At 60.7% G+C, this 24315-nt stretch overlaps 10 protein-coding genes across 10 annotated transcripts; all 10 read right to left on the minus strand.

Moving 5' to 3' along the window:
* Positions 1-358: 358 nt before the first annotated feature.
* On the minus strand, positions 359-1081 carry LMXM_30_0080 (conserved hypothetical protein; the record flags this gene model as incomplete). Its single annotated transcript, XM_003877478.1, has 1 exon — positions 359-1081. One exon carries the CDS (start codon positions 1079-1081, stop codon positions 359-361), a length of 723 nt encoding a protein of 240 aa, XP_003877527.1.
* A 703-nt stretch (positions 1082-1784) lies between these two features.
* On the minus strand, positions 1785-3263 carry LMXM_30_0090 (conserved hypothetical protein; the record flags this gene model as incomplete). Its single annotated transcript, XM_003877479.1, has 1 exon — positions 1785-3263. The coding sequence occupies one exon, from the start codon at positions 3261-3263 to the stop codon at positions 1785-1787; it is 1479 nt and encodes a 492-aa protein (XP_003877528.1).
* A 535-nt stretch (positions 3264-3798) lies between these two features.
* LMXM_30_0100 (metallo-peptidase, Clan MK, Family M67) lies at positions 3799-4893 on the minus strand (the record flags this gene model as incomplete). The annotated part of the gene is made up of 1 exon (XM_003877480.1): positions 3799-4893. One exon carries the CDS (start codon positions 4891-4893, stop codon positions 3799-3801), a length of 1095 nt encoding a protein of 364 aa, XP_003877529.1.
* Positions 4894-6036: 1143 nt separating this feature from the next.
* LMXM_30_0110 (putative FG-GAP repeat protein) lies at positions 6037-8418 on the minus strand (the record flags this gene model as incomplete). Its single annotated transcript, XM_003877481.1, has 1 exon — positions 6037-8418. One exon carries the CDS (start codon positions 8416-8418, stop codon positions 6037-6039), a length of 2382 nt encoding a protein of 793 aa, XP_003877530.1.
* Positions 8419-8845: 427 nt separating this feature from the next.
* LMXM_30_0120 (conserved hypothetical protein) lies at positions 8846-9229 on the minus strand (the record flags this gene model as incomplete). Its single annotated transcript, XM_003877482.1, has 1 exon — positions 8846-9229. One exon carries the CDS (start codon positions 9227-9229, stop codon positions 8846-8848), a length of 384 nt encoding a protein of 127 aa, XP_003877531.1.
* A 496-nt stretch (positions 9230-9725) lies between these two features.
* LMXM_30_0130 (hypothetical protein, unknown function) lies at positions 9726-12197 on the minus strand (the record flags this gene model as incomplete). The annotated part of the gene is made up of 1 exon (XM_003877483.1): positions 9726-12197. The coding sequence occupies one exon, from the start codon at positions 12195-12197 to the stop codon at positions 9726-9728; it is 2472 nt and encodes an 823-aa protein (XP_003877532.1).
* A 685-nt stretch (positions 12198-12882) lies between these two features.
* Positions 12883-14253, minus strand: LMXM_30_0140 (cysteine peptidase, Clan CA, family C19,putative; the record flags this gene model as incomplete). The annotated part of the gene is made up of 1 exon (XM_003877484.1): positions 12883-14253. The coding sequence occupies one exon, from the start codon at positions 14251-14253 to the stop codon at positions 12883-12885; it is 1371 nt and encodes a 456-aa protein (XP_003877533.1).
* A 668-nt stretch (positions 14254-14921) lies between these two features.
* LMXM_30_0150 (conserved hypothetical protein) lies at positions 14922-15887 on the minus strand (the record flags this gene model as incomplete). Its single annotated transcript, XM_003877485.1, has 1 exon — positions 14922-15887. One exon carries the CDS (start codon positions 15885-15887, stop codon positions 14922-14924), a length of 966 nt encoding a protein of 321 aa, XP_003877534.1.
* A 917-nt stretch (positions 15888-16804) lies between these two features.
* On the minus strand, positions 16805-20362 carry LMXM_30_0160 (DNA-directed RNA polymerase II subunit 2,putative; the record flags this gene model as incomplete). The annotated part of the gene is made up of 1 exon (XM_003877486.1): positions 16805-20362. The coding sequence occupies one exon, from the start codon at positions 20360-20362 to the stop codon at positions 16805-16807; it is 3558 nt and encodes a 1185-aa protein (XP_003877535.1).
* Positions 20363-22133: 1771 nt separating this feature from the next.
* Positions 22134-23660, minus strand: LMXM_30_0170 (conserved hypothetical protein; the record flags this gene model as incomplete). Its single annotated transcript, XM_003877487.1, has 1 exon — positions 22134-23660. One exon carries the CDS (start codon positions 23658-23660, stop codon positions 22134-22136), a length of 1527 nt encoding a protein of 508 aa, XP_003877536.1.
* Between the last annotated feature and the right edge of the window lie 655 nt (positions 23661-24315).

Here is a 24315-nt window from a genome sequence, read left to right on the forward strand (position 1 = left end):
TGGTGGCGGATAAGAAAATGAAGAAGAGACACACAGAACGCAGCACCCACACACCCACACAGACTGCCGTCAGAACGACACAGCGCAGAGAAGAAACCAACAATGAACCCTGAGAGGGGATATGGCTATCCACGCCGTAATCGAGAGAGAGGGAGAATAGGAGGCCGGAGGCTCATCCAACTAGACAGGGAGTGGCGCACCAAAACGAAAAATGCGGAGACAGGAAAGCGCAAAGGGGGCAAGGACAGTTGCGCGTCGCTGAGTGTGTGGGAGTGAGGCACAGGGAGTGCACAACGCAGAATGAGAGGAAATCACCTCGGCTACCCCCTACACGGGTTGATCTCAGCCCACAAACATCCTACTCTTTCTTTTCCGCGCCCTCGATTTCCTCATCTGCCACCGGCTTCTCAGGCGCCTTCTCAGTAGCAGATTTCTCAGTCACCTTCTCAGCAGACTTCTCCTCCTCCTTCGCGACCGTCTGCTCCTCAGTCTTCTCCGGCGTTGACTCGTCGGGCTTCTCGTTCTTCTTCGGCGCGTCCTCCTTCGCCGGCGCCTCAGCTTCGGCGTCCTTGGCGGTACCGTGCACGCGGCACTTAGCGCCAAACTGGCACGCGCGACCCTTTACATCGTCGTGCAGAAAGCGGCATCCGTCGCCGAACTTGCACGAGCCCTGAAGGTTGAAGCAGCAGGCGGTCTGGCGTTCCCACTCGCGCTGGGTCTCGAGCGTGCCGCCGACAAAAGGCTTCTTGCGGCGTAGCGGGAAGCCGCCGCGGCCGCCACGGAAGCCACCGCGCATGTTATTGTAGGCGCCACTACCGGCATTCGGATAGTACCAGCCACCGCGGCCGCGACCACCACGGTATCCGGGCATCGCCGGCGGGTACCCCTGCGGAACGTTGTACATGGGGTTACCCATCGGATAGACCTGCGGCGGCTGGTAGTAGTTGACCGGGGGCTGATTGTAGGCGTGTGGCGGTATGCCATCCATGTGGCGGCTCATGTTGTAGCCGCCATCGTTGTAGGATGCTCGGTTGTACTGCGGCACCTGGCCCTGAGCATCGTAATGGGGACGCTGCATCATCGTATCCGACAACGAGTAGTAGCAAGGATTAGATACACTGTGTTCTCTGGCGCGTCGGAGAATCGGTACGCGGTTGGGAGAGAGGGGAGAAGAAAGAGGGAAGTGGGAAGTGGGAGGGGGGACCAAGAGGTCTGGCAGGGAAGCGGAGTGTTGAACACGCAAAGAGGGCACCGTGAATGCATCAGCGATGCTCAGGCGCACCTATGAGAGAGGTACTGCCTTTAACCATCAGGAAGGAGAGTCCACATGGAAGGATCAGGTGGAGGTGAGTGGACCTACGCACAAACGTGCAGAAAGGTCACCTACCAGCACGGCGAAACGGGCAGCCGAGAGGCCAGTCCGTCGGCGATACATTGAAATCGTGCGTTCCAACGACATTCCAAGAAGAAGTCGAGCCCCACGCGGACACCAACCTAGGAGAAAAAAGGGGTGAAGCAAGGAGACACGCGACGCCCTGCCAAAGCTGTTGCAGCTGCACCATGCCGGGTGCACGAGAGGGAGGGAGAGGCAGATGCTCAGGAACAAGGAAAAACGTGCGAACACGACTCCCGTGTGGCCGCTAGCGGTCGCGTGTGCGCACCCACAGTGAAGACATGCAAACATACAAGTGGCGGAGTGCCCGGCAAGGAGGGAAAGCAAGCAAAGATGACACTGCGATACATGTGTACTCTACATCCAACAGGAAGGTGCACCAGAGAGGTGGTCACAGTTCCATTACATCGCTACGCAGCGCATCCTCGTCCCCTGTGAACTCCAGCACCGCCTGCTGAAGCTGTCGCAGCTTCGTGTCGAAATAGGTCTGGATCCACACCTGCGCCTTGTCGGAGAGCTGCGTGAGGGGCTGGCGTGACACGGAGTCGATGACGTAGCACAGGGGGGCCGAAGCTGTTGATTCCTGAAGCTTGGCGGGGAGGCGCAAAGTGCGCATGAGATCGACGACGCCGTTCTCCGTCAGCGTGTCTGCCGCATCTGTCGGGATCTCCATGTTATAGGGCTCCTTGCGGCGGGTAAGGAAGTGATTGCGGGCGTGGTAGAAGAGATCTTCGAACAGGCTACACATCGATTTCTTCTCGAGAAGAAGGCGGTCACGAGTCTCGACCGCCAGAGGTGGCAGGCCACTCCAGTCGAAGGCATCGGCGGCAGCGGCGAGGTTCGCGCGGCCCTCCTGCTGCCCGTCTGCGCTAGGAAATGAGGGCTTGTCGCCTTGCACGGCCGCCTCGCCGCAGGTCGCGCCGCGGCATACCATCCGTTTCATGTACGTCTCGTAAAACATCTCATCATTTGTGAGCCGGAGGTACGCCTCGTCAGCACTGCGCAGCAGCTCCTCCTCGTTGAAGGCGTTGCCGGCCATCGACGGCTCACCAAAGTTGGTGATGAGGTTGACGGGCATCTCGCTTGGCGTGGTGCGGTCCGAAACGCGCAGCGACCCGCACCACAGCAGCCACAGCCGGTCGCGCTGGTCACCCTTGAAGTAGAGCACCATTCGCGTGATGTACTTGTGCTCGGTATAGTAGAAGTGCTGGACGATGTTGCCGCACAGCTGCTTCACCTCCATCGCAATGTTGCCAGACACGCTGCCCTCGTCGCTTAGAAACGTGGGGCCGTCGTAGGTGACGGTGATGGAGAAGGGATCACACTCAGCTCTCTTGCGGTCGAAGATGCGGTACTTGTTCGTGCGACGCTGTACCATGCAGACGCGCGGGCTCCACACGACCTTGATGACACTGTTCTGATACCCCTTCGGAAGGATAAACTTCTGCAGAATGCCATCCGGCTTGACCTTACGTGCTAAGAAGGCGGCCAGCGTGTCGCGGGTGAACACCTCGACGAGTGTGTTGACCTCTGTCTCCCCGTCGTCGGTTATGTGTTCCATTGTGCAGAGGTAGGTGGCGGCGATAGGGGAGCCATCGTGGAGGTCTTGGGTAAAGCCATGCTCGATGGTGTTGGCGTCGAGATCCTTGCCTTGCTTCCGAACCACCTCCTTCGCCTTCATGTCCGTTGTGTACCAGCCTCGTGGAAAGTTGTGCTCGAACACGACCGTGTCCGGAATGCGAATCCCGCGGCACGCCTTCATCGTCTTGGGGTTGCGCTTTGCTAGGATGTTGTAGAGCCCCGCGACGATGTCGTCCCCCTCAAGTGGGTGGTTCTTCATCCACGTATGGTCCTTGTGTGCGCGCGACATCGTACTAGGAGAGCCTGAGCCGGAAGGATAACCAGGGTGGTGGAGACGGAAAAAAAAAAGTGCCCTGAAAGAGAGCGAAGGAAGTCAGGCCAGCGTCGACTCCGCTGTTGGGCTTGCTGTGTTGTGCTGTGCGTACTGCCTCGTGTGTCGCCAAAGCGGGTGGAGGACGAATGAAGAGGATGCGTGGGGACACACAAGTGGAAAACGAAGCGGGAAAAACAATGGAGATGGGGTCACAAGAGATATGGATGAAGGCCGAGGAGCGCTGAGAGAGAGAGGGATGGGTGGACGGATGCCACGCCCGAAGGAGACGGGCAAGATCCTTGAAGGTGGAGTAGGTTCTCACTGGAAGGACATGAGTGCAACGACGATGGCATTGTGCATGCAGCAGGCAGCACTGGGGTTCTTGAGTGGGTGTGAAAAGGATGGCTCGGTGGAGAATGGCGAGCAACGCAGAGGAAACGTCTCGACCACAACGGAGGCAAGATCAACACTACGGGCGATGATGCACAGATGCACGGGGCACCATCCCAATTCAATCGCGCCAGGAAACGTAAACTTCATCGGTGCGAAAGCGCTGCGTGATGGTCGCCTCCGCCATGGTCGTGAAGGACCCACTCAGGTACTGGAGCAGCCCGGCGTACGCGATCATGCAGCCATTGTCGATGCAGTATCGCTGATCCATGTCGAAGCAGCGACCCCCACGCTCTGCCGCCATCAGCTGCATCATCTCCTGCAGGCGCTTGTTGCAGCCCACCCCGCCGACTATGAGCACGTCAGATGCCTTGATTTGCGACATGGCGCGCTCCGTCACTTCGACCAACATGGCAAAGATCGTCTCCTGCAGGGAGAAGCAGATGTCGTCCGTGTTGAAGGTCTCGCCGGCCGACACCGGCGTGCTCGTCAGCGACGGTGCTACCTTGCGCCGCTTTTGGAACACCTCGCAAACACCCGACTCAGTGAATTGAGGGTGGTGCACGAGCTGTTCAATGTAGGAGAGGATGCCGGTGAACGACATGTCCATTCCCTTCACGGTGTAGGGCAAGCGGATGTAGCACTTGCCCTTCTTGGCCTTCTGTTCAATGTTGTAGCCCGGTGCCGGGTCGTTTGAGATGCCGAGGAGGCGGGCCACACGGTCCAGGCAGTTGCCTACGGCAATGTCGATCGTCTCACCGAAGATGCGGTAGCGGTGATCAGCGTAGGCGATGACTTGCGTGTTGCCCCCGCTGACGTACAGCACCACGGGGTTCTCGCTCTTCGTGACGACGCGGCCCATCTCAATGTGCCCGATGCAGTGGTTCACACCCACCAGCGGCTTTCCCCACAGGAGGGAGAGTGTTTTGGCCACGGTGCAGCCGACAGAGAGCGGCCCGCCCATGCCAGGGCCCTTGGTGTAGGAGATGATGTCGATGTCGGCTGGCGTCACCGCGGCATCGCGCATGGCGCGCTGTACGACCTGCAGCACGTGCTGAGAGTGGTGGATGGCCGTCTCGCGCGGCAGGAACCCGGTCCCAGGAGGGGTGATGTAGGTTTGGCGTACGTTAGAGAGCACCGTACCGCTCTGATCCACCACCCCCACACCGATCTTATTGGCGCTTCCCTCGATCCCGAGGGACAGTGTGCGCTTCATCCGTAACAAGTCACGGCGCGAGTGCCGAGCTGAGGCACAGGCAAGCCACAGAAGCAGAAGAGGGAAGGGGGAGGGGGGACGGGGTAGCCGAGGAGGAGAAAAGGCGTGGGAAGTTGCTGGGGCCCGGTTCTTCTACGCGCAGAGGGAAGCTCGGCGTGGAGGAGTATGCGCGCAGCGCCGGCGGGGGTGGGGGTGTGGGGAGCGGGCTTGCTCACCTTCTTTTGGTCATTTCGATGTCTGTGTGGCTGTACTGTTACACCTTTCTGCAGAGACACAACGCACAGGAGCGCTCCGCTGACGCGTCCTACTTGGTCATACCGAGGTCGTTGCGTGCCATAGCGCCCATGAGCGTGCGCTTCGCCGCGTACGCATTCTGTCGCTCCACGTGCCACTTGCGCCGGCGAATGGAGCTGTAGGCAGGCGAGTACATGGCAGTGGCTCTCTGATAGGCCGTAGCGTCGTGCTCGTTCCGAGCCGCGAACGCCGCGCCATACCCAATGCCGTCCGCGTATAGCTGCCGCTGCAGCTGACGGCGAGGAATTGCCAGACGGAGCATGAAAGTGATGGTTGCTGATCGTTGTTGAGACGGAGCCGCCGGCCCTACGGAGGTGGCGTGCCCCAGCCGTGCGTTCTACACCGAGACCGGTGAATGGGGAGACAAGATGAGAGGAAGAGAGATGAAAACGGCAGTTGATGATGGCGGTGTTCGCGTGACAAAAGAACCACCACGGGAGGCAATACCTTTCAGAGCAGGTGAGGCGCATGCTGACAGAGAAACCACCGCAACCCTGCCTCCGTCCCCTCTGCGCCCAGGGTCGAAGACACGAGTAGGGAGTCTGCTTCTCTCAAAAAGATGAGCTGCCGCAACGTTTGTGCTGCCACGTTCGGCACAGCAGCTCCACCGGTCGAAAGTGGAGCAGCCTCCACAGGCGGCGGTGCATCGACGCTGAGCACGATGATTCGCTTTTGTGGAGGTCGTGCGGAGCACAGCGCAGCCCTCCGTCGCCGAGGTGCAGACAGGAGGAAGAAAAGAAGGATGCCCACGTCAGCAATGCGTCAAGGCGTGACAGCGACAGCACCGACAGCAACAAGACAGACGCACTCGCTCACGCACCCATGTGGTGCACAAGGACCGAACCCTCCCTAAAAGAGGTACTGCACCGTCTCTGGCTCGATGACTTCATGACGCTTGTGCACGAGCATGAGCGCTGCTGACACGGCCAAGAACGGCACGAGGAGTGTGTACTTGATGGCCGCCATGAAGTGCATATTGAAGCTGAGGGAGATGGAGTCCGTGAAGGACTGCCCGTTCGGCAGGGTGAGGGCCACGTTCAACGACGAGTACATCCTCTCCAGCGGTGCGCGCACCTTCACAATGTGCGTACCTGGTTTGTTGAAGCGCTCGCGGTAGAGGCGGATGCGGGTGCCGACGGTGATCTCGACGGTGTAGCTGCGATTTGGAGAGACCGGGCGGGAGTCGTAGATGGTGAACTCAACGTTGAACGTGTCGCCTTGAATGTCGCGGAAGGTGCGCAGGTTGGGGGATATGGCGATGCCGATGTAGTTCCCACTAGCACTAAAGCCGTTGACCCCCTTGGTTTTGCTGGGCCAGGCGTTCATGGCGGTGTACGGTGTGGATGTCTGGAAGACGTAGACCCCACCTTTGATGGTGGTCACGACGAGATCCATCTGTCCGTTGCCCAGGACGTCGTCAGCGAGCACCATAGACGAGGATTTTTCGTCGATGTCGATCGTCTGGACACAGCCGGAGGAGCCCCGCACAAGGTACACGCGGCCGTTGTGCGACGGCACCACGATATCGAGGTCGTTGCTGTACATCATGCCGTTGAGGTTCAGCAGCAGCGCCGGCGCCACAATAGAGCCGCCCGTGATGATCGGGAAGGACGGGAGCACTGCGCCGTTGGTGCCGCGCAGGGCGTAGATGAGACCCGAGGTGGTGCCAAAGACGATGTCCACGGCGCCATCGCCGTCAACGTCGCCGAAGGTGAGACGGTCGGCCACGCCGCCGATGACGTCCTTCTCCAACGTGACAGAGCCAGAGGCATTGTAGCACCGCACCTTGCCCTCCGTGTCACCGATGCAGATGTCGAGGGTGCCGTCGCCTGTGATGTCCTCCGCTGTCGGGCTAGCGGAGAGGGGTCCGAGCAGCACCGGCCACCCCTCCAAGGCGTTCCCATCCGCGGAGAAGCCGAACACGAACCCGAGAGAGGTGCTGACAAACACCTCCATGGAGCGGTCTTCGTCGGCGTTGATGACGAGCGGGGTGCTCAGGGCGTAGGCGGCGTTGGAGCTGTTCCTGGTAGAGGCGTGCAGCAAGCGGGCCCATCGCGTTTCGCCTGTGACCAGGTTAAGGCACACGACCGCCGTGGCGACGAAGTCGTGAGGGTCAACTCCGCCGGCAAACCGCTCCGGCTGGTCCGTGATAACGTCTTCGCTGAAGAAGTAACTGACATGTAGAATGACGTCCAAGTCGCCGTTCTGGTCCACATCTGTTACGACCGGGGTGGAGAGGATGTGTGCGTCTACCTTGATCTCGTCATCACCGAAGGTGATGTTCGCTGTCTGCCGCAAATTGCGACCCTGGAAGATTGCCTCCTCAGCGCCGATAGCCCGCTTCGCCGTCTGGTAAAGCTCTGGGTGAAAGAGAAGGTCGAGAGAGGCGCGCGCCTCCGGACTGAGATGGCTGTTTGGTCCCACCTCGACTTTCGTCTTTTCCCATGGCAGCACCATCTCGTCGTCATCAATGTCCAACGCATCATCGTCGTTCCACGGCTCCGGTATCTCCTCCGTCGTGTGCAACTCCGCGTCCTTCGCAAGAGTGTCATAAACACTTTTCACAGTCGCCGCCGCCGCCGCCTCCGCCCCCGTCGTCGTCGTGGGGGTGTGGTGCCGTTGAGCGATGGAACTCTGACGTCGTTGATTCAGTACCTCCGTGGAGGTGATTGTCAGGTCATCCATGCGGCGGGCTTTCAAGATGTCCTCGAGAACGGTTCCAGTTTTCAGCGGTGTGCCGGGGCGCACGGTGGCCGCTTGCTCAGGTGGCAGGTTGTCCTTCACCCAGTTCCTCTTCATAGCCAGCGGAGGCACCTGCAGGTACCCCTGAACCTTGCCATCCTGGCTAAACACGACGAGCTCCCCGGTGTACAGTGCAACCAGCCAGTCAACCTGACCGTCGCCGTTCAGGTCGACGGGAAGCGGGCTCGCGTACGTTTTCATGCGGGGGTGCATGAACGGAAAGCCGGGGATGTCCTCCCCGGTGGGGCCGTCCAATGCCTCCAGGAACTGGGAGAAGGTCGGGATGAGCACTTCCTTGTGGCCGTCGTGCGCCAAATCTACGATGCGCGGCGTGGCGTATACACTGCTGCCCACATGCGCTGACCAGCCGAGATCTATGCTAGGGTAGCACTGACTCGTACTGTTTGGGACGAGCTGATCTGCATCTTGGGCCCTGGACACCGCGATGAGAAGCAGCGCGCACAGCGCCAGAGAGAAGGGAGCGATCATGGCCCAACAGCGCACCGCTAGAGAGACGCGGCGCGCGCTCAGCAAAGGGAACAAAGAAGATGGAGGGAGAGGGAGTGGGTGCGTGCGTAGGATGAGCTCTCGTCAGCAATACGCGTTACTGCTGTTCACAAGAACGGGGTGGGGTGGTGAGTCGAAGGAGAGAGAAAGAGAGCGAGGGAGGGTAGGAGGTGTGGTTTGCGGTCGTGGTGCGGGACGGCCGCCGGCTTCGGGCGGCCACACCCACCACAAAGGGAGAGAGGAAGGCGGTAGAGAAGGCTGCACCACCTGATGCGATGTCATTGCGTGAAAGAGCTCATATGTGCTGCGGTAAGGAAGGAAGGAAGGAGGCGCCCTAGAAAGGAGCGTTCGGCCCCACAGAGACGCAGAGGCAGAGGCAAAGCCCAGCAGAGACGGCCTGTTTCATTGCCTACAACTCTCGCTCCTTCAAGTGCGCAAACTGCGGCGTGGGTGTGGCCTTGGCCCGCACCTCTGCCGGAATCAACCTTCCCTGGCCAATGGAGGGGAGCTCGCCGGCGCTCATGTCTTTCAGGTACGGCACCGCGTACGTCCCCAGCCAGGACCAGAACATCATAAAGGCAAGGAAGAGCTTCCATGGGTACACACGGAGCTGGTCGAGCCTCTGACGCCAGGGCAGGGTGCGGTTGTGCTGGATGCGCTGGCGGTCCTTCTGCAACGCGTGGAACAGGTCAAAGCGGTCTTTGCCTTTCTTGTAGCTACTCGTGGCGTGTACCGTTGACCGGCGCGGTGTTGCCTGTCGCTTGGTGAGCAGGAGGCTGAGGCACCGCAGCATGCCGATGCGAATCCGATGCGCGTATGGTGTGAATCTGTGATATGTAACCGCGCGTCTTCCGTCTCCTCGTCACGGCTGTCCCTGTATGAAGACGCGACTGTGTGCGTGTGTGTAGAGGTGTCCGGGGAGGAGGAAGGAGAAGGGCGTTGAGGGGGAGGGGGTGAGCAAGGGTGGGCACCAAAGGGCGGCGTGTCTCATGTCGGTCGCTTTTGCCAACGTACCCGTGCGGATATCGCGGGTCAACTCTCACGGGTGCGCATCTCTCCCCCTTCTTCCGGCAGAGCGCACGCCTGGGCACCACAGGGCGTCACAGTCTCAGCACGGTAGCGGTTGTATTCAATGAGGAGATGCGGCTCACACGGCAGCCACCAAAAAAGTTCCACGTGGCGCACTAATGCAGCGACAGACGTAGGACAAAAAAAGAGCAGACACCCCCTCCTCTATCCCGGCCATGCCAACGCGCGAGGAAACTACGCTCCCGCGCCACGTTGGACCGTCATGATGCCGGGACTGAATTCAATGGCCCACGCTGCGAGGAGGTGGTGCGCAGGTGCGATGCCACGTACTGCCGCATTTCGTGCTTCCACTTGAGCAGCTCCTCCGCGATGCGGCCGTTCTCGTCAATCAGCGTGTTCCGCTCATCCGCAAGCCGCGTACACTCCCTGGTGAGGCGCTCGTTTTCGTCAGAGAGCTGCTGCAAGTCACTGACGATGCCGTCCGTATCAGGGCCGCGACCAGCAGCGACACCAGAGCCCCACTGTGCCCCTGTCCTGATGGCCTCCTGCAGCTGCTCAATTTCCCGCGCATGAGCCTCCTCTTGCGCCATCATATCCTCCAGCGTGTGTGTCAGCGACGCACACTGCTGCTCCGTCTTTTCGCGCAGCTGCTCCGACTGCGCCAAGTTCGTTGACATACGCTGACTCTCCTGCTGGTAGTATGTGACCGAGTCGCGCAGCTGCTCCACCTCAGTGGCGAGTCGCGCCGCCTCGTGTTCCGCCGCCTCTCTGGCAAGGCGTTCCGCCTGCATTTCGTCGCGTAGCTTGCGCACGCGGCTCTCCGCCTCGGCGCTGAGAGAGGCTGTGTAGCGGGACTGCGTGGAACGTCCTTCTTCCTCCATCCGCCGCAGCCGCTCCTCCACCTCGACACGCCGCATCCTCTCCTGCTGCAGCGCGCGCTTGTGGTCCTCCTTGGTTGCCTCCAGCGTGCGGCGGTTACGCTCCGCCTCGCGCTGTTGGTCCTCGGCCTGGTCCTTCAGTCGGTCCTGCAGCACTGCCTGCGCCTGCTGTGCCTCACGCAGCTGAACCTCATGGGCACGTCCCTTGTCAGCCAGCGCCTTCCTAAGCTGCGCAACGTCTTCATTGAGCTGTTGTATGCGCTGCTCGTGATCAGCCCGGTCGCGGCGAGCGGTTTCCTTCGTGCCGGTCGCCTGATCAACAGCCTGGCGTTTCGCTTCCACCGCTGCCGACACCTCATTTCGAAGCTGTGTGTTGAGAAACTGCAGGTGGTCACGCTGCCGCTTAACCTCCTCCGCCAGCGCTACTGCCCTCTCCGCCTTCTCCCGTTCGCTGGCCACCTTATTCGCGCACTCGGACTCCATGGAGCGTTGGTGCTGCTCCATCGCGTTGACGTCGTAGAGGAGCGACTGCAGCTGCGTCTTCACCTTTTCCATCTCCTTTTGCTTGTCGCTGTAGAGCTGCTTGTATTGGTCCGCAGCGGACTGGTAGCCCTCGCACTGTTCTGCAGCCTCCTCTATCTGCCGCTGTGCCTCCTTGAGCTCCGCAAAGGCTGCGTCCAGTGTGCGCTGGAAACCAAGCTGCTTGCTCTCTAGCTCCTTGCGCAGCATGTCAACGGTGAGTTGCAGCCGCACTGCCTCTGAGGCGTCGGCACTACGTTGAACGCCGCGGAGTTTTTGATTCTCTCGCCCGAGGAAGGCAACCTCGTCTTGCAGGCGCGCGTTTTCCTGCTGCAGCCGCCGTATGCGGAGGTCAACGGACCGGGTGGGCGAGATGTGATTCACCGACGGTTGCGGCAGGCGCTCGTGGAACAGCGTGTTTACGAGGCTTGGAGCAGCGCTACGCCACGGGCTGAGCTGGCGGCTTCCTCGCTGACTTGCCATGCCCATGCGGCGACGCTCCTCCAGTCGCAGCTGCGCCCGGACGAGGAGCTCCTCCGTCGCGTTGTCCGCTGCACACGGCCGCAGCCGTGAGGCGTCGGCAATGCCGTTAGTGCCGTTTGCCCACACTTGCGATGTGCTGGAGGTCGGAGGTGGCTGCCTTGCTGCTGCCTGGCGCGGGGGGAGCGGCAGTACGTGTTGCACAAACTCGTCGCTGGCTTGGTCTTCGTTGTCATCATCGTGGCTCCGTGCAGGGTCCACAGGCGACGCGTGCGCTGTCACGCAGAATGGAATCACTGACGGGGACGGAACGGAGTCCTCGGTCGGCTTGGCCAGCGGGGTGGGCTGCGATGGCAGGGAGGCGTACGAGGGACGCTCAATGGGTGTCGAGGCGGCTGGGACTGCTAGCGCTGCCGCAGGCGCCGCGGCTGACCTCTTGTGCTCCGGCACGGATGCTGGCGGTGCAGATGAGTGCTGCTGCAGCGGTGGTTGTTCTGTGGCCCCTGGCTTGGCGTTGAGGACCGACACCGGCGTCGGCGACGCTGGTGGAGTCCGCTTCGCAGCGGCCACGGAGGACGCCTGCTTCAGTGCTGACGCCAGTGACTTTGTGGGATGTACTGTTGGTATCGGTAATTCCTCTTGACGAATGGTGGCCGGCGCAGCGACGTTCTCCAAGTGCTGCGAATGGTCGTGGTCAGACTGGAACGAGATGCTATCGGAGTCGTTGGTTGCTGTGGCCGTCTTGAAGCTCACCGTCGGCATCGCCTTCACGGATAATGATTCATCTCGAAACTCAAAGTCGCTATCCGAGTCCACCTCGTCGAAGCGCTTGATGCGGACGGCAGCCTTGCTCATCGTGCGATAGAGTTAAAGACGGAGGATGAATCGGAGGGCGTATGAGGAGAAGAGGATGAGAAGACCGGTGAGGTCACAGCACTCGCCGTGCGCGTCTCGGTGCAGTTTGTGTGGTACGACGAAAAGAGCAGCCGCATTCACGATCCTGCATGCAGACAGTGTGTGGTTACCACCCAATCCTTCTGCTCCCGTTTCTTCGGGGGTGCGCGGGGAGGACGGTGAGCGATAGCAAAGCGTTGAGGTGGGTGGGGTGCGGGAGGGCAAGTGGAAGGTACGAATAATGCTCGCCGTCGCAACATCGCGACAGCCGATGTAGAGTGCCCGTGTTGGAGTAGAGGCGATTGAGAACGCAGGGAGGCGGCGTACGTCCGCGAAAGAGAGCGAGCAGCGCTCCTTTGAAGGGCGACTTGCATGAGGGCGCGCATGGATGCGATGGCGTGTGAGAATTATACGTCGACAGTGGGCACATTTGTGGTCTCGATGGGGCGAATAAACACCACACGTACATAATGAAGAAAGCAGGCCCGGGAGGTTGGCGACGCCTCGCGCCAAGCGCGCATGGAGGGTGAGCGCACCCACGCGCACCCGCTCACCCGCCCCCCTGCACCCCGTTCTTTGTTCCCCCCGCTTAGAGTGAGTGAAAGCGCAGGGAAGGAGACGCTTTCCGCGAGCACCTCGAAGAACTCTAAAGTGGAATAACCGGTGTTCGTGTGACGGGGTCGCGGCTGCGATATAGCAAGACGTAGGCGATGTGAGCTTCTCCAACACCACGCAGCCGCTTCACGTCCTCCTCCGAAACGGCCGCCACGTGCTCGTCATCGTAGACGAGCCACGTGTCTGCTTTCTTACCCCAGTAGACGTAGTGGCCGCCGTCCGCGCTGCGGCCCTTGTGCGAGATGACGCCGCACAGGTCATAGTATCCGCTCTCATTCTTGAGGATCAGGGGCACCTTCTCCTCCTCCGATTTGTCCACTGGCGACGACTTCTCTGTGCGGGGGCGGCGGCGCCGCTCCAGCTCCTTGTCGCGCCGCTCGCGGACAACCTCGCGCACCGGCTTCTGCGCCGCCTTGAGAGCTTCGGTGGAGATGATGGTGGTGTCGAGGGTGAAGGGGAACGTGATCGGCTTGAGGATCTTCGCCTTCTTTTGAATGTCTCCGCGCCAGGAAAAGCGCACCATGTGCACAAAGACATATTCCGGTGCTTCGGTGAGCTTGCTAACGCGAGTGAACTGGGCGGCGTCTTTCTGCAGGGCCTCGCAGGGTGCGGTGAAGTGCTCGTCGAAGGCGTGCTCGAGCCCTGCCTCGAGCGTCTGCACCTCGCCGGTGATGTTGCAGGTGAGCATCGTGAAGGGAACGTCGGACTCCTTGCCCTTGTCAGCCGGGTCGTCGACGCAGGTGAGGGTCTGGTGCAGCTTGCCTTCGAAGAGGTGCGCGTACTTCTCGGGCAGCACGGAGTTTACGGCCTGGAGCAGCATGTTCAGCACCTCCTGCGAGTCCTGCTGCATGAAACCACCGTGCTCGTTGCGCTCACCAAACGTTGGATTTGTCTGCACGAGCGTCGTCCAGAACTGCAGCGGCATCACCGCATCCTTCGTGCTCTCCAGCAACTGTAGCACGGCACGGAGCTGCTGCAGAAGTGCGTTGTCGCCGCGGTACGCCTCGAGCACTTCCCGAATCTCCGGAATACTCCGCATCATCTGCAGAGCCGAGTTCAGGTAGCACGTGTTGGCGATATTCTTCAAGCCATTCGAGGTCGTCGCAGTCGCGGTGTAGCCACCTGTCTCGTTCGCCTCTACAACAGTCGCCTGCACCATGGGCACCGTTGCAGTGCTCTCCGCTGACCCAATCAGCATGACCGTCTTGCCGCTCACGAGGCCGGCGGCGCTGAGCGTAGCGTCATCCTTGTTCATGGCGGGCTTAAGGCCCATGAGCTTCTGCTTCTCCACTGGCACCCCGGTCTTGGCTTTGAGCGCCTCCTTGAAGGCACCCACTGTACTCCCCAGGTCCACTTCCATCGTGAGGTTCTCCTTACCCCACTTGACTTTGATTTCGGCCATCGTGACAAGGGGCACGGGCAAATCGTGGCGGAGGGACGGGGCGAGTAAAGGGGAGGGGGAGGGGAGAGAATAGAGGTGATCTATGGAGGCGGAAGGGGGGGGGAGCGGTGCTGAGTGTCAGTGCTTCGCCGCAGGGGCGCGTGTGTGTGAGCGGCAGCAGTGGCCGTTGTCGAGTTGGATGCCGCATGTAGAACGAGAGGGGTAAGTGAGTGGCGAGTTAGTGGAGAAGCTAAGATTACGGACGACTGGCACGCACGGGAGACACGCCCGGATGCGTGAAATTCGTTTCAAGGGTACCTGCGTGGCAGTGAATCACCTCCCCCCAACATCCAACGCACGGCCATTCGTTGCTGCGCGATAGTGGAAGATCGAGGCAACCAATCACGCTCTCGACGAGACTCATCGTGATCGTCCCACAGGGAGCAGTGCTCCATTCCGTGCAGTAACGACGTCGTGTGTTCGTGTGGGTGCACCGAGGGTGTCTATTTCATTTTCTTCTTGGGCGGCAGCGATGCGTGCACGAGCAAGCACACGCAGCGCCGCAGAGAGGTATGCACAACGAATGCCACCCGTGCCTGGCGCACAGGGAGGGGGTGGGGGTGGGGGAGAGGAGGCCCTCGCGCGTCGGTGCCAGCGGAAGCGGTGGCACCATCTACCCTTTCTACGAGTCAGGAGAGAAGAAAGAGAATCTGCTTCTTGCAGCTGGTCTGTATCTTGGCGCTCGTATCCAGGGAGGCCGGGAGACACCCCAGCTGACGCCGCAGCAAAGCGCAAACGACACTCTTTCGCTGCGAGGCGTCCCATGGAACGGAGCGGTACCAATGCGTGTCGGCGGTGCGGATGAGTCGCTCGACCTCCCGGCGCCGCATGGCCCCGTAGGACCATGAGGCGAAGATGGGGGACGCGTTGTTGCGAGGCATCACCCGCACCCACCGAAAAGACAGGTCGGCGCCTACTAAGGTGCTGTGAATATTAAGGGCCCGTAGTACGAAGGTGACGATGATGTTGAGTACGTACTCCGAGGCGCAGCGGTTCTGCAGCAGCGCAACGAGGCTGAAATCCTCCGGTTTCGCTTCGCGCCGCTCGAGAGCGCTCGCCTCGCGCACAAACTTGATAAATTTGCTGAGGTCCTCCACGCGCCCCGCCTCGAGTGAGCGCACCTCTATCCGCTCCTGCACCGACTTGGCTATGTTCTGCACGTAGGACCCAATGCGCACCTGGTAGTCCTTGATGCAGCTCTCGAAGGACATCTGGGAGTGGCACCCGACGCACGCGCCATGAAGCGCGGCGCTCATCAGCGCCATGCCGTTGTAGAGGTCCCAGTGGTCCTGCCTCTCCAGCCGCTCCCACTCCGCCAGCACCCGAATCGAAAAGAGGGAATCTTCGGCTTCTTTAAGAAAGTTGAAAGCGTTCGTCACCGCGGCTGGGGTGTACGGCGCCTCGAAGGAGCGACGGACAATGTGACGCAGCTCGTCGCCAGGGGCGATCCACACCTCTGAGGGCACAAATTCAGCCCACTGCGTCTGCACGATGCGCTGCGTGTGGGGCTGCTTCGCCACAGAGACGAGCTTCAGGACTCGGCGGTAGAGGGTGCGTGCGAGCTCCTTGTTGATGACGCCGCCTCCATTCCTCATCGCGTGCGTTGCAGATGGCGAGGGCGCTGGACAAAGAGAGGGCGTTTACGTAGCCGCGTGATCCATCGAAAAGAGCGTCAACTTGACCCAACGAGGAGCAGCAAGGGGGCAGCAACCCCCCTGTCAGTCTCGCTCTGGTGATGATTGGCAGGGCGGCGGCGACGCAGTCGACGCTGCATCTGCCGACTTCTTCCAGTATTGCTACCTGGAACAACGGGAAGAATTTGGCACACGGCGGAGCACATGAGATACGCAGTTTCGCAATCCAAGACGAGGAGTTGATGGAAGGGGGGGTGGGAAGAGGATGAGGAAGGGGCGCAGAAGGGAAGCTGCAGAGACACGGCAGCGCAGCGATCGCGTGCGCGTGGGTGTGGCGTGCGCCATTCGGCACCGCGGCAATCACAATGGCATGATCGCCCGTATGCAAGGACAGCTCTGCGGAAGACCACAGGAGAGCGGGGCTACATTTTAAAAGACAAAACACTGAAAGGGAGAGGCACGCCCAATCTCCAAAACAGACCGAGACGCGTGCTGACGCCGACCCGTGCCCACGTCGACGCGTCTGGCCATACCACGTAACCGACACGCACAAACAAACATGGAGGAACACCACGTTATAGTCTAGAAGCATCTCCTGCAGCTTAGCCGACAGAGAAGACACACCCAGGGACTGAGAACAACAAAGCACTGATCCACAGCCATGAGAATGGCACGAGGTGCACAACACAGAGAGCAAAGGACGAACTCAGGAGCGAGCGTTTTCGCTAATCGGGACGGCAAAGGGCGGTGCCTCACAATCGCACATCACCTCGAAGGGAGAGGGAAACGGCTCTCTGTAACACAAGCGGCGTACCCGAAGCCCTACCCCCTCCTTCTCCCCTGGGCCTCTCTGCAAGCGTTTTGCACCCGTCACTGTGTTACAGAGGACCGGTACCGAGGCGCGGCAGGATCGTCATGGACATGAGCTCCTGGAACAGCAGCTTGCAGGCGTACGGCATGAGTACCTGGGAGATACGCGTGTCGTTTTCGCAGCCCTTGCATTGGTAGCGGTTCAGCTTTGTGTCGGCCACGCATATGGTGCCGCACATATTGCAGACGTGTACCGTGTAGTAGTCGCTGACGCGGAAAAGGCGCTCCCGCAGCCACTGCGAAGCGCCGTAGGACAGCATGCAATCACGCTCCATCTCGCCAAACCGCAGTCCACCCTCGTGCGCGCGGCCCTCGGTGGGTTGGCGCACCAGCGGCTGCAGCGGCCCGCGGGGGCGTGCGTGGATCTTGTCACCAGATAAGTGCTTCAGGCGCTGGTAAAAGGTGGGGCCGAAGAAGATCAAATGGTCCAGCGGCAGACCGGTGTGCCCATTGTAGAGGCACTCGTTGCCGTACCGCTGCGACCGGAGGGCATGCAACGCCTTGCCAAAGTCGTCCACGACAACGGAGCAGAACGGCGTTGCGTACACCTCGCCGCCCTTGTAGCACGCCACCTTGCCGGCGAGCGTTTCGATTAGGTGGGCCACCGTCATGCGGGAGGGAATGGCGTGGGGGTTGATGATGAGGTCCGGCACGATGCCGTCGCGGTTGAAGGGCATGTCCTCCTGGCGAAACTGGATGCCGTTGGTGCCCTTTTGTCCGTGGCGGCTGCAGAACTTGTCGCCGATGTTTGGGATCTTGATGGTGCGAATCTTGACCTTCGTGAAGCGGTCGTTGTTGTTCATTGTCAGCATCACCTTGTCCACAACACCCTTCTCCGTGGCGCGAGAGGTGATGCTCGCGTCACGCTTCGTGATCTTGGTGTTGCCGGTCGTGAGCTTCTCGAGGTCCGCCTCAGGGAGAGGGATCGTCTTGCCCACAACCACGTCGCCACCGAGGACCCGCATGCCGGGCTTGATGAGGCCGTCCGTGTCCAGCTTTGAATAGTCGGCGCGCTTTACGCGGCACACCTCGCGGTCCGGGTTCTCAAATGTTTCGAGCGCGTCGCGCTTCTGCCGCTCCTCCTTCGCCTTGAAGGAGCGCCAAAAGGCGCTGCGGAAGAAGCCGCGCTCCACGGCGGAGCGGCTCATGATGATGGAGTCCTCTTGATTGTACCCACTGTAGCACGAGATGGCCACCACCGCGTTGTGGCCGGCGGGCAGATCGTTGCTGTGCATGTACGTCATGGCCTTGGTGCGCACCAGCGGCTTTTGCGGGTAGAAGAGGACATGGGCGGTGGTGTCCATGCGCATGTTGAAGTTCGAGGCGTAGATGCCCATGGCCTGCTTACCCATGGCGGACTGGTAGGTGTTGCGCGGGGACTGGTTGTGGTTGGGGTAAGGGATAATAGAGGCGCAAATGCCGAGAATCATCGATGGGTCCATCTCGCAGTGGGAGTAGTAGTAGTTCTTCTCCACCTCGCTCGGCGTCATGGCGATGAGCAGCGAGTCCTCCTCCTCGCAGTCGATCAGCTCGACGTAGCCCTTCTTCAGCGCGGTGCTCCACGAGATCGACTTCTTCCCGCCGGCCTTCTCCGAGACAAGCAGGTCGCGCATGCCGGACTTGCGGAGCTTCAGGTGGCAGTTCTCGGCAACGAAGAGAGGGCGCAGGCAGCGACCAGCGTCCGAGAAGACGCGAATTTCGCGATCGCGGATATCGCGTACGATGCTCACCTCGTTGCTGAGCTCGCCGTTGCGGCGCCGCGTGCGAAGGTCGTGCAGCAGCCGCTCCGGGTTGCGGTCGACGCCAATCATCGTCCCGTTCACGAACACGCGCGCCACGCGCACGTCAGCCGTGTCCTCGAGACCGATCGTGCGAAAGCCATCGATGCGTGCCTGCACGGCCTGCACCACCTCGGCGTGGTCCGTGCCGCGGGACATGAGGCACATCAGCGCCACATTCTTGAGCAGCCCGATTGAGCCACCCTCCGGCGTCTCCACGGGGCAGATGTACCCCCACTGGGTGCAGTGCAAGTTGCGCGGCCGCGTCGCCTTGCTGGAGGCGGCAATGGGGTTCTGGATGCGACGCAGATTGCTAAGGGAGGACGAGTAGGTGAGACGGTTCAGCGTCTGTGCGACGCCTGTCTTTATGTTGCCCGTCTTGAGGTCGCCGAAGTTGCCGGTGGCGAGGCAGCGGCGCAGACCGTCCGTGATAAGCTTGCTGTGAATGACGCGACCGAAGCTGAAGACGCCGCGCGGGTTGGCGGCGTGGTCCTGCAGCGTCTTGATCATCTCCTTCCGCACCTGCGCAAGGAAGGTCTGCAGCTGCACTGTCAGCAGCGTGCCTGCCACGTCAATGCGCTTGTGCCCGAGAAAGTCGCGGTCCGTCTCTTCGTGCCGGCCGAGGGCGACGAGCAGCAGCTTGTGCACCATGTAGCCCATGTACAGGCACTTTGTGCGGTTGGCGGACGGGTCTGTGCCCATGTGCGGCAGTAAGTCCCGCATGAGCAGGCTCTCCGCTTCCCGCTGCAGGTTTGCCATGGCGTCTTGCTTGCCGAGACGGCGCCCAATGTAGCCAAGGGCCTCCTCGCGAGTGAAAATCTGCAGTGTGCTTGCGTCGCTCATGGAGCCACGCAGCAGCTCCAGCATCGCGGTATCCTTCAGATCCGGCACGACCGTCTGTAGAATCTCCTTGTCTGCCACCATGTCCATCGCCCGGAACAGCACAAAGAGTGGAATGGTCTCGTCCATCTGCGCAACGCGGCACATCAAGTTCTCGAAGCCGCTGCCCGGACCTTTGTTCTTGTACTGCATGATGATCTGCAGCGTGCGCGGCTTGTTCAGCGAGCCCTCCACGATCGACTTCACCTCGCACAACAGCCCTTTCTGCCGGGAAAACGTGTAGACGTGGTTGGCGGCCTGCCGCTCCTGTGCAATGAGCACCTTCTCGGTACCGTTGATCACAAAGTATCCGCCCTGGTCATGCGGACACTCGTTGAGCCGCGGCAGCTCATCCTCATCCTTGCCACTTAGATTGCAGCGCATAGACTTGAGCATGATGGGGATGCGTCCCAGCTCGACGTTGCGCAGGAAGGTGTCGTGTGGCGTGTCCGCGTGGGGGTGGTACAGCTCCACTCCGAGCGTCACCTGCGCCTGCGCGTCGTACGTCATGTCGCGCAGTCGGCACTCATTTGGGAAGAGCGGGGGGAGCGAGCCACCAGCGAAGTACGACTGCGTCTGGTGCGACGGGTTGCCAATCACCACGTCCTGCAACACCAACCGGGGCTGGTCGCGCTGCTCCTCCATTGTGACACCCGGGTCGTACTGGTCGTCTTGGCGCGGGATGACCGCCATGCTCTCAATCATCTTGGGGATGCGCATGAGGAAGTCGTTGTACGAGTCGAGCTGTTGGTGCACCAGACCCTTCTCTCGGAAGAAGGATGAGATGACCTCCCAAATGTCCTCGCTGTCGAGGTCATCATTGGGGTCCTCGACGTCGTGTTCGTCGACGATCCCGTCATCGAGGACTATGTCAGGGTCTTCCAGATCCAGCAGCTCATCCTGTGCCATGGTGGGCGTGCGCGTGTAAGCGGGGTAAGAGGGAGGGAGGGGAGGGGGGGGGGAAGCTGGAGTGAGGGAAAGAACCGGAGAGAGACGCCCCAAGGCGGAGGAGAAGGGGGAGGGGGAGGGGGCCCGAGAGCGTTGAATCTCGTCCGCACACTGCGGCGGCGGGAGATGGACAAAGGGCAATAACACGCGAGAGACAAGAGAAGATGAAGGGGTTGAGCAAGGCAGTTGAGCGGTTCACATGTGCGTGATATAGTGCCGCACTGCATGACCATCACGAGGGGATATAGCAGTGAGGGGGAGAGACTTCATGGAGGGGTGCGTCTCATCGAGCAGCGGTGGCCTCTGATGCAGGGATACAGCGGAGTTTCAACGGCACTGGTGAGCATACATGCGCACACACGGCGTCACTCCTGACGGCTGCACGCGTGCTGATTGTTTTGCTTTGCCTTGAAGTCCATTGCATAACAGCTCCTCCCACAGAGCGCGACACAGAGGTCTGCTAAACGGATGTGTGGGGGTGGGGGAGTGCACACGAGCAGGCACCCACACATCACGCGCGCTGCAGGCTGTTTTAGTGCCGCTCGACGCCCTGCAGTTGAGTGAGAAGGTGCCCAATCTGGCGCTCCAGGGTCGCCAGGCGGTCACGCTGACGGCCACGTATCCTCTCTGCTTCAAGGGCGAGATTACGTTCCTTGTCCGCAATCAGCTGCACCAGGAGCTGAGCTTGAACCTCGGCGCCAGCAGTGCTCTCTTCCACTTGTCTGATCTCCGCCGTCAAGCTCTGAAGCGTGTCGGCGTGCCGCGCCTTCGTCTGCGCAAATTCGCGCTGAGCCTCCTGCAATTCTTGTCGCCGTCGCGCGTTGGCCGAAGAAGCCACGAGCGCTTGTGCAGCCGCGGTCCTGCTTTGACCATCGATTGCTGTGCTCTGCGCTTGCAGCGCATCCTCTTCAGCCCGCAAAGTGGCTTCGTCTTTGCTAAGGAGGGCGTCTTCGCGGCAGAGGTGCCGCAAGTCCTCCATGAGCGCTGCCTTACGACCCAAGGTGGCTTCCATCGCGACTTGCGCCTCTGCCTCGAGCTGACGAACCGCTGCCTCCTCCACACCGTACTTCGCCTCCCATGCGTGTAGTGCGCGAGCGCGGTTCTGAATACGCATCCATTGCGGTGATGGCCTCGGAGAAGACGTGCTCGCCGTGCCAAGTGCGGCTACTGAAGCAGCTGGGATGCCATGATCGTCTCTCGACGCTGCTTGTGCATGGGGTGAGGTCGCAATGGCCGGGACGCCTCCATGTCGGCGCTCTGCTGTGAACACTGCAGTGTCCATGCCGCCTGCGACTTTCAGCACCGTGAAGCCGGAACGTGTGATTGGTGAAAGATGGGGGCACACCGTGGAGGGAAGTCGGCGGTTGCGAGAAGAAAAGATGGCAAAAGGTGGTGCAGTGCATGCGGGGCAGTGACATGGGTCAGAACGGGTATGTACAGAGTGGCGGACAGGTGCGCTGTCTGGCTCGATTCAGTTCCTCAGTCCACAACAGATACATCTCGAGGAATGAGTGCCAGTTGCGTGCCCCATGTGCACACGTGGCCGTGGCAGCGCGGGAGAGAGAGTTCAAGAGAAAGGAGGGAAAGACCAGGTGCAACGGCTCCCCTCACCAAAAAAAAAACACACCAGAGCAGAGAGCGGCAAGTATGGCTGTCGGCGGCACACACTTCTCCTCAAACGGCCCGCTGCCTCCTTGTCAGACGCCAGTCCCCGGGCCACACGATAGCGCCGCTACTCCTCTTCCTTTTCTGGGGAATAGTTGAAGGATTGGGAGCGGCGCAGCTGAGAGGTGTCGAGGGTATCGTGAAAATCGTTGCTGCTGCGGTGTCGGCGCAAGCGTGGAGACGGCATGCTCTTCACCACCGTAGCAGGGACATCGCGCGGCGGGGCAAAGAACTCCTCGTCCGAGTCGTCCTCGTCGAACGATTCCAGCGGCTGCTCGCGGTGCCAGCGCCAGTAAGCGTAGACGAGGAGCCCGAGTAGACCGCCGACGCTCGCCACTGCAGATGCAGCAAAGAGGATGACGACGAGTAGCAGAAATGTGGAGACGGGGTAGGCGGTCAGCCACCGTGCCACTCCCGTGAGCTGCACGGTGGAGAAAAAGATGAGCCGCGACACTTTCACGCGTGAGGGTGCACCGGCGTCGGGGAGCTGGTAGAGCGTGAAGTTCATGGCGCGCAAGCGGGGCTGCAGATCAAGAGGAGGCGTGAAGCGGTGGTAGACTTCCAGCACAACCGCCACCTCGCGGGACGAGTCGATGGGCGGAAACGGGGCGCTATCCTGCTGGCGCAGCACGCCTACTAGGTACTCGTACGACCACACTGGCAGGCAGAACCAAAATCGCAGCACCTTCTCCAGCACTAGCACGAGCCACGACCGGTGCAGCGGTCCGGTGCGCACCGTGACGGACGTACTTTTCGTGAAGAGAACGTCAAACTGAGCAACGGACTGCACGGCCATGGCGTCCTCGGAGAAGAGCATGGCGGACTCCAGGATGAGTAATACATCCCGGCCCACCTCCTCTTTCGCCAGCACCACCTGCATCTTGGCCGTGTACTCGCCCTTCGCGTTGAACATGGCCGGCCCTAGCTGGAAGAGACGCTCGAGATTGACACCTCCCCTCGGAGAGAAGACCTCTGCCGAGGCGGCGGTGCGAGGGATGTGCATGGTGGTGGAGGCCAGGTGACTGTTAACGAAGTGGTTCAGCAGCGAGAACTTTGCGTCCGCAAACTGCCCCATGTGCTGATGCAGAAGGCTGAGAGAGTCGACGCGCTGCGTCGTGGACTGGATGAGCTCGCGTGTCTCTCGATCAGGGAGAATGAAATCCCTGAGCGCCGTGTCCTCTGGCAGGTGCCGCATCCAGTCGTCGTCGTGGAAGGGTAGCGCGTTGAAGTGGAGTGGAATGACGGCGGTGCCGGGCAAATTGGCGAGGACGAGGTGACGGATGCCTGCAGCAGTGGCCACCGACGTGACAAGGCAGCCAGACAGGTCCGCTACCAGCAGCACAAGGGCTGCCATGAGCAACGTGTAAAAGATGAGAACATACCGCAGATAGTAGCGGGATGTCTCCAGAAACGTGTACATGCGCATGCTGCCCGCCGCGCAGCTATCCTTCACATGCATGGTGATGGCGGCCTGCAGCTCCTGCTGCTGCAGCTTCACCTCGTGCAGGACGGCATGGAGGCATTCCACCGCGGCGCCTATCATCCCGGCCTTGGGCAGCGGCGGTGACAGCTCTCTTCGCGATCGTTTCTGCATTTCTATGATGAGCACGTGCGCAGCTCCTTCATGGTAGTGAGGGAGTGCGCCGTCGAGGACATGCACGTGTGCCCGTTGCCAGTGGTTGGTGGACAGCTGAGAGGGGATGATGTGGGATGGCAGAGGAGAGAAGGAAAGGAGAGCAACAGACGTTGACGACAGTTGGGGAGCGGTAAGGGGATAAAGTGTTGTGAAGCCACTGTAGGCGCGAAGGTGCGTGAGGGCACGTGTGTGCGTGGATGTACTGCGGGTATATGATGGAATGGTGTTCGGACTGCCGCTACAGACACCGCGGAGAGGCAGAGGGAGAGCGCGTGGAGGACGGGGTGGCGGGGAGGAGGAGGACAGGGATATGGATCAATGAGCTTTCTGATACTCGTCACCTCAACGGTCAAGTGAAGGGTGCTTCTTCAGCGCCGCGGTCGTGCTTTATGTTTACGAACGTGTATCGACGGCACAGCGTCGTCATGGCTGTCAAGTGAACTGCAGGGAGCGGTAGCGCTACACCCGTGCTGTGTGTGTGTGTGTGTGTGTGTGCAGCTTACTCGTTTACAGAAACGGAGACCGCAAGACAGCCCGATCTGGACCAGTGTAACCGTTGAAGAGCACGAGCGAACTGCACGCAACACAGCGGCACTGTTTTCCTCGCCTCGAT

Source organism: Leishmania mexicana, chromosome 30 (assembly GCF_000234665.1).
Source record: "Leishmania mexicana MHOM/GT/2001/U1103 complete genome, chromosome 30".
In the NCBI taxonomy this organism is placed as follows: Eukaryota; Euglenozoa; class Kinetoplastea; order Trypanosomatida; family Trypanosomatidae; genus Leishmania; species Leishmania mexicana.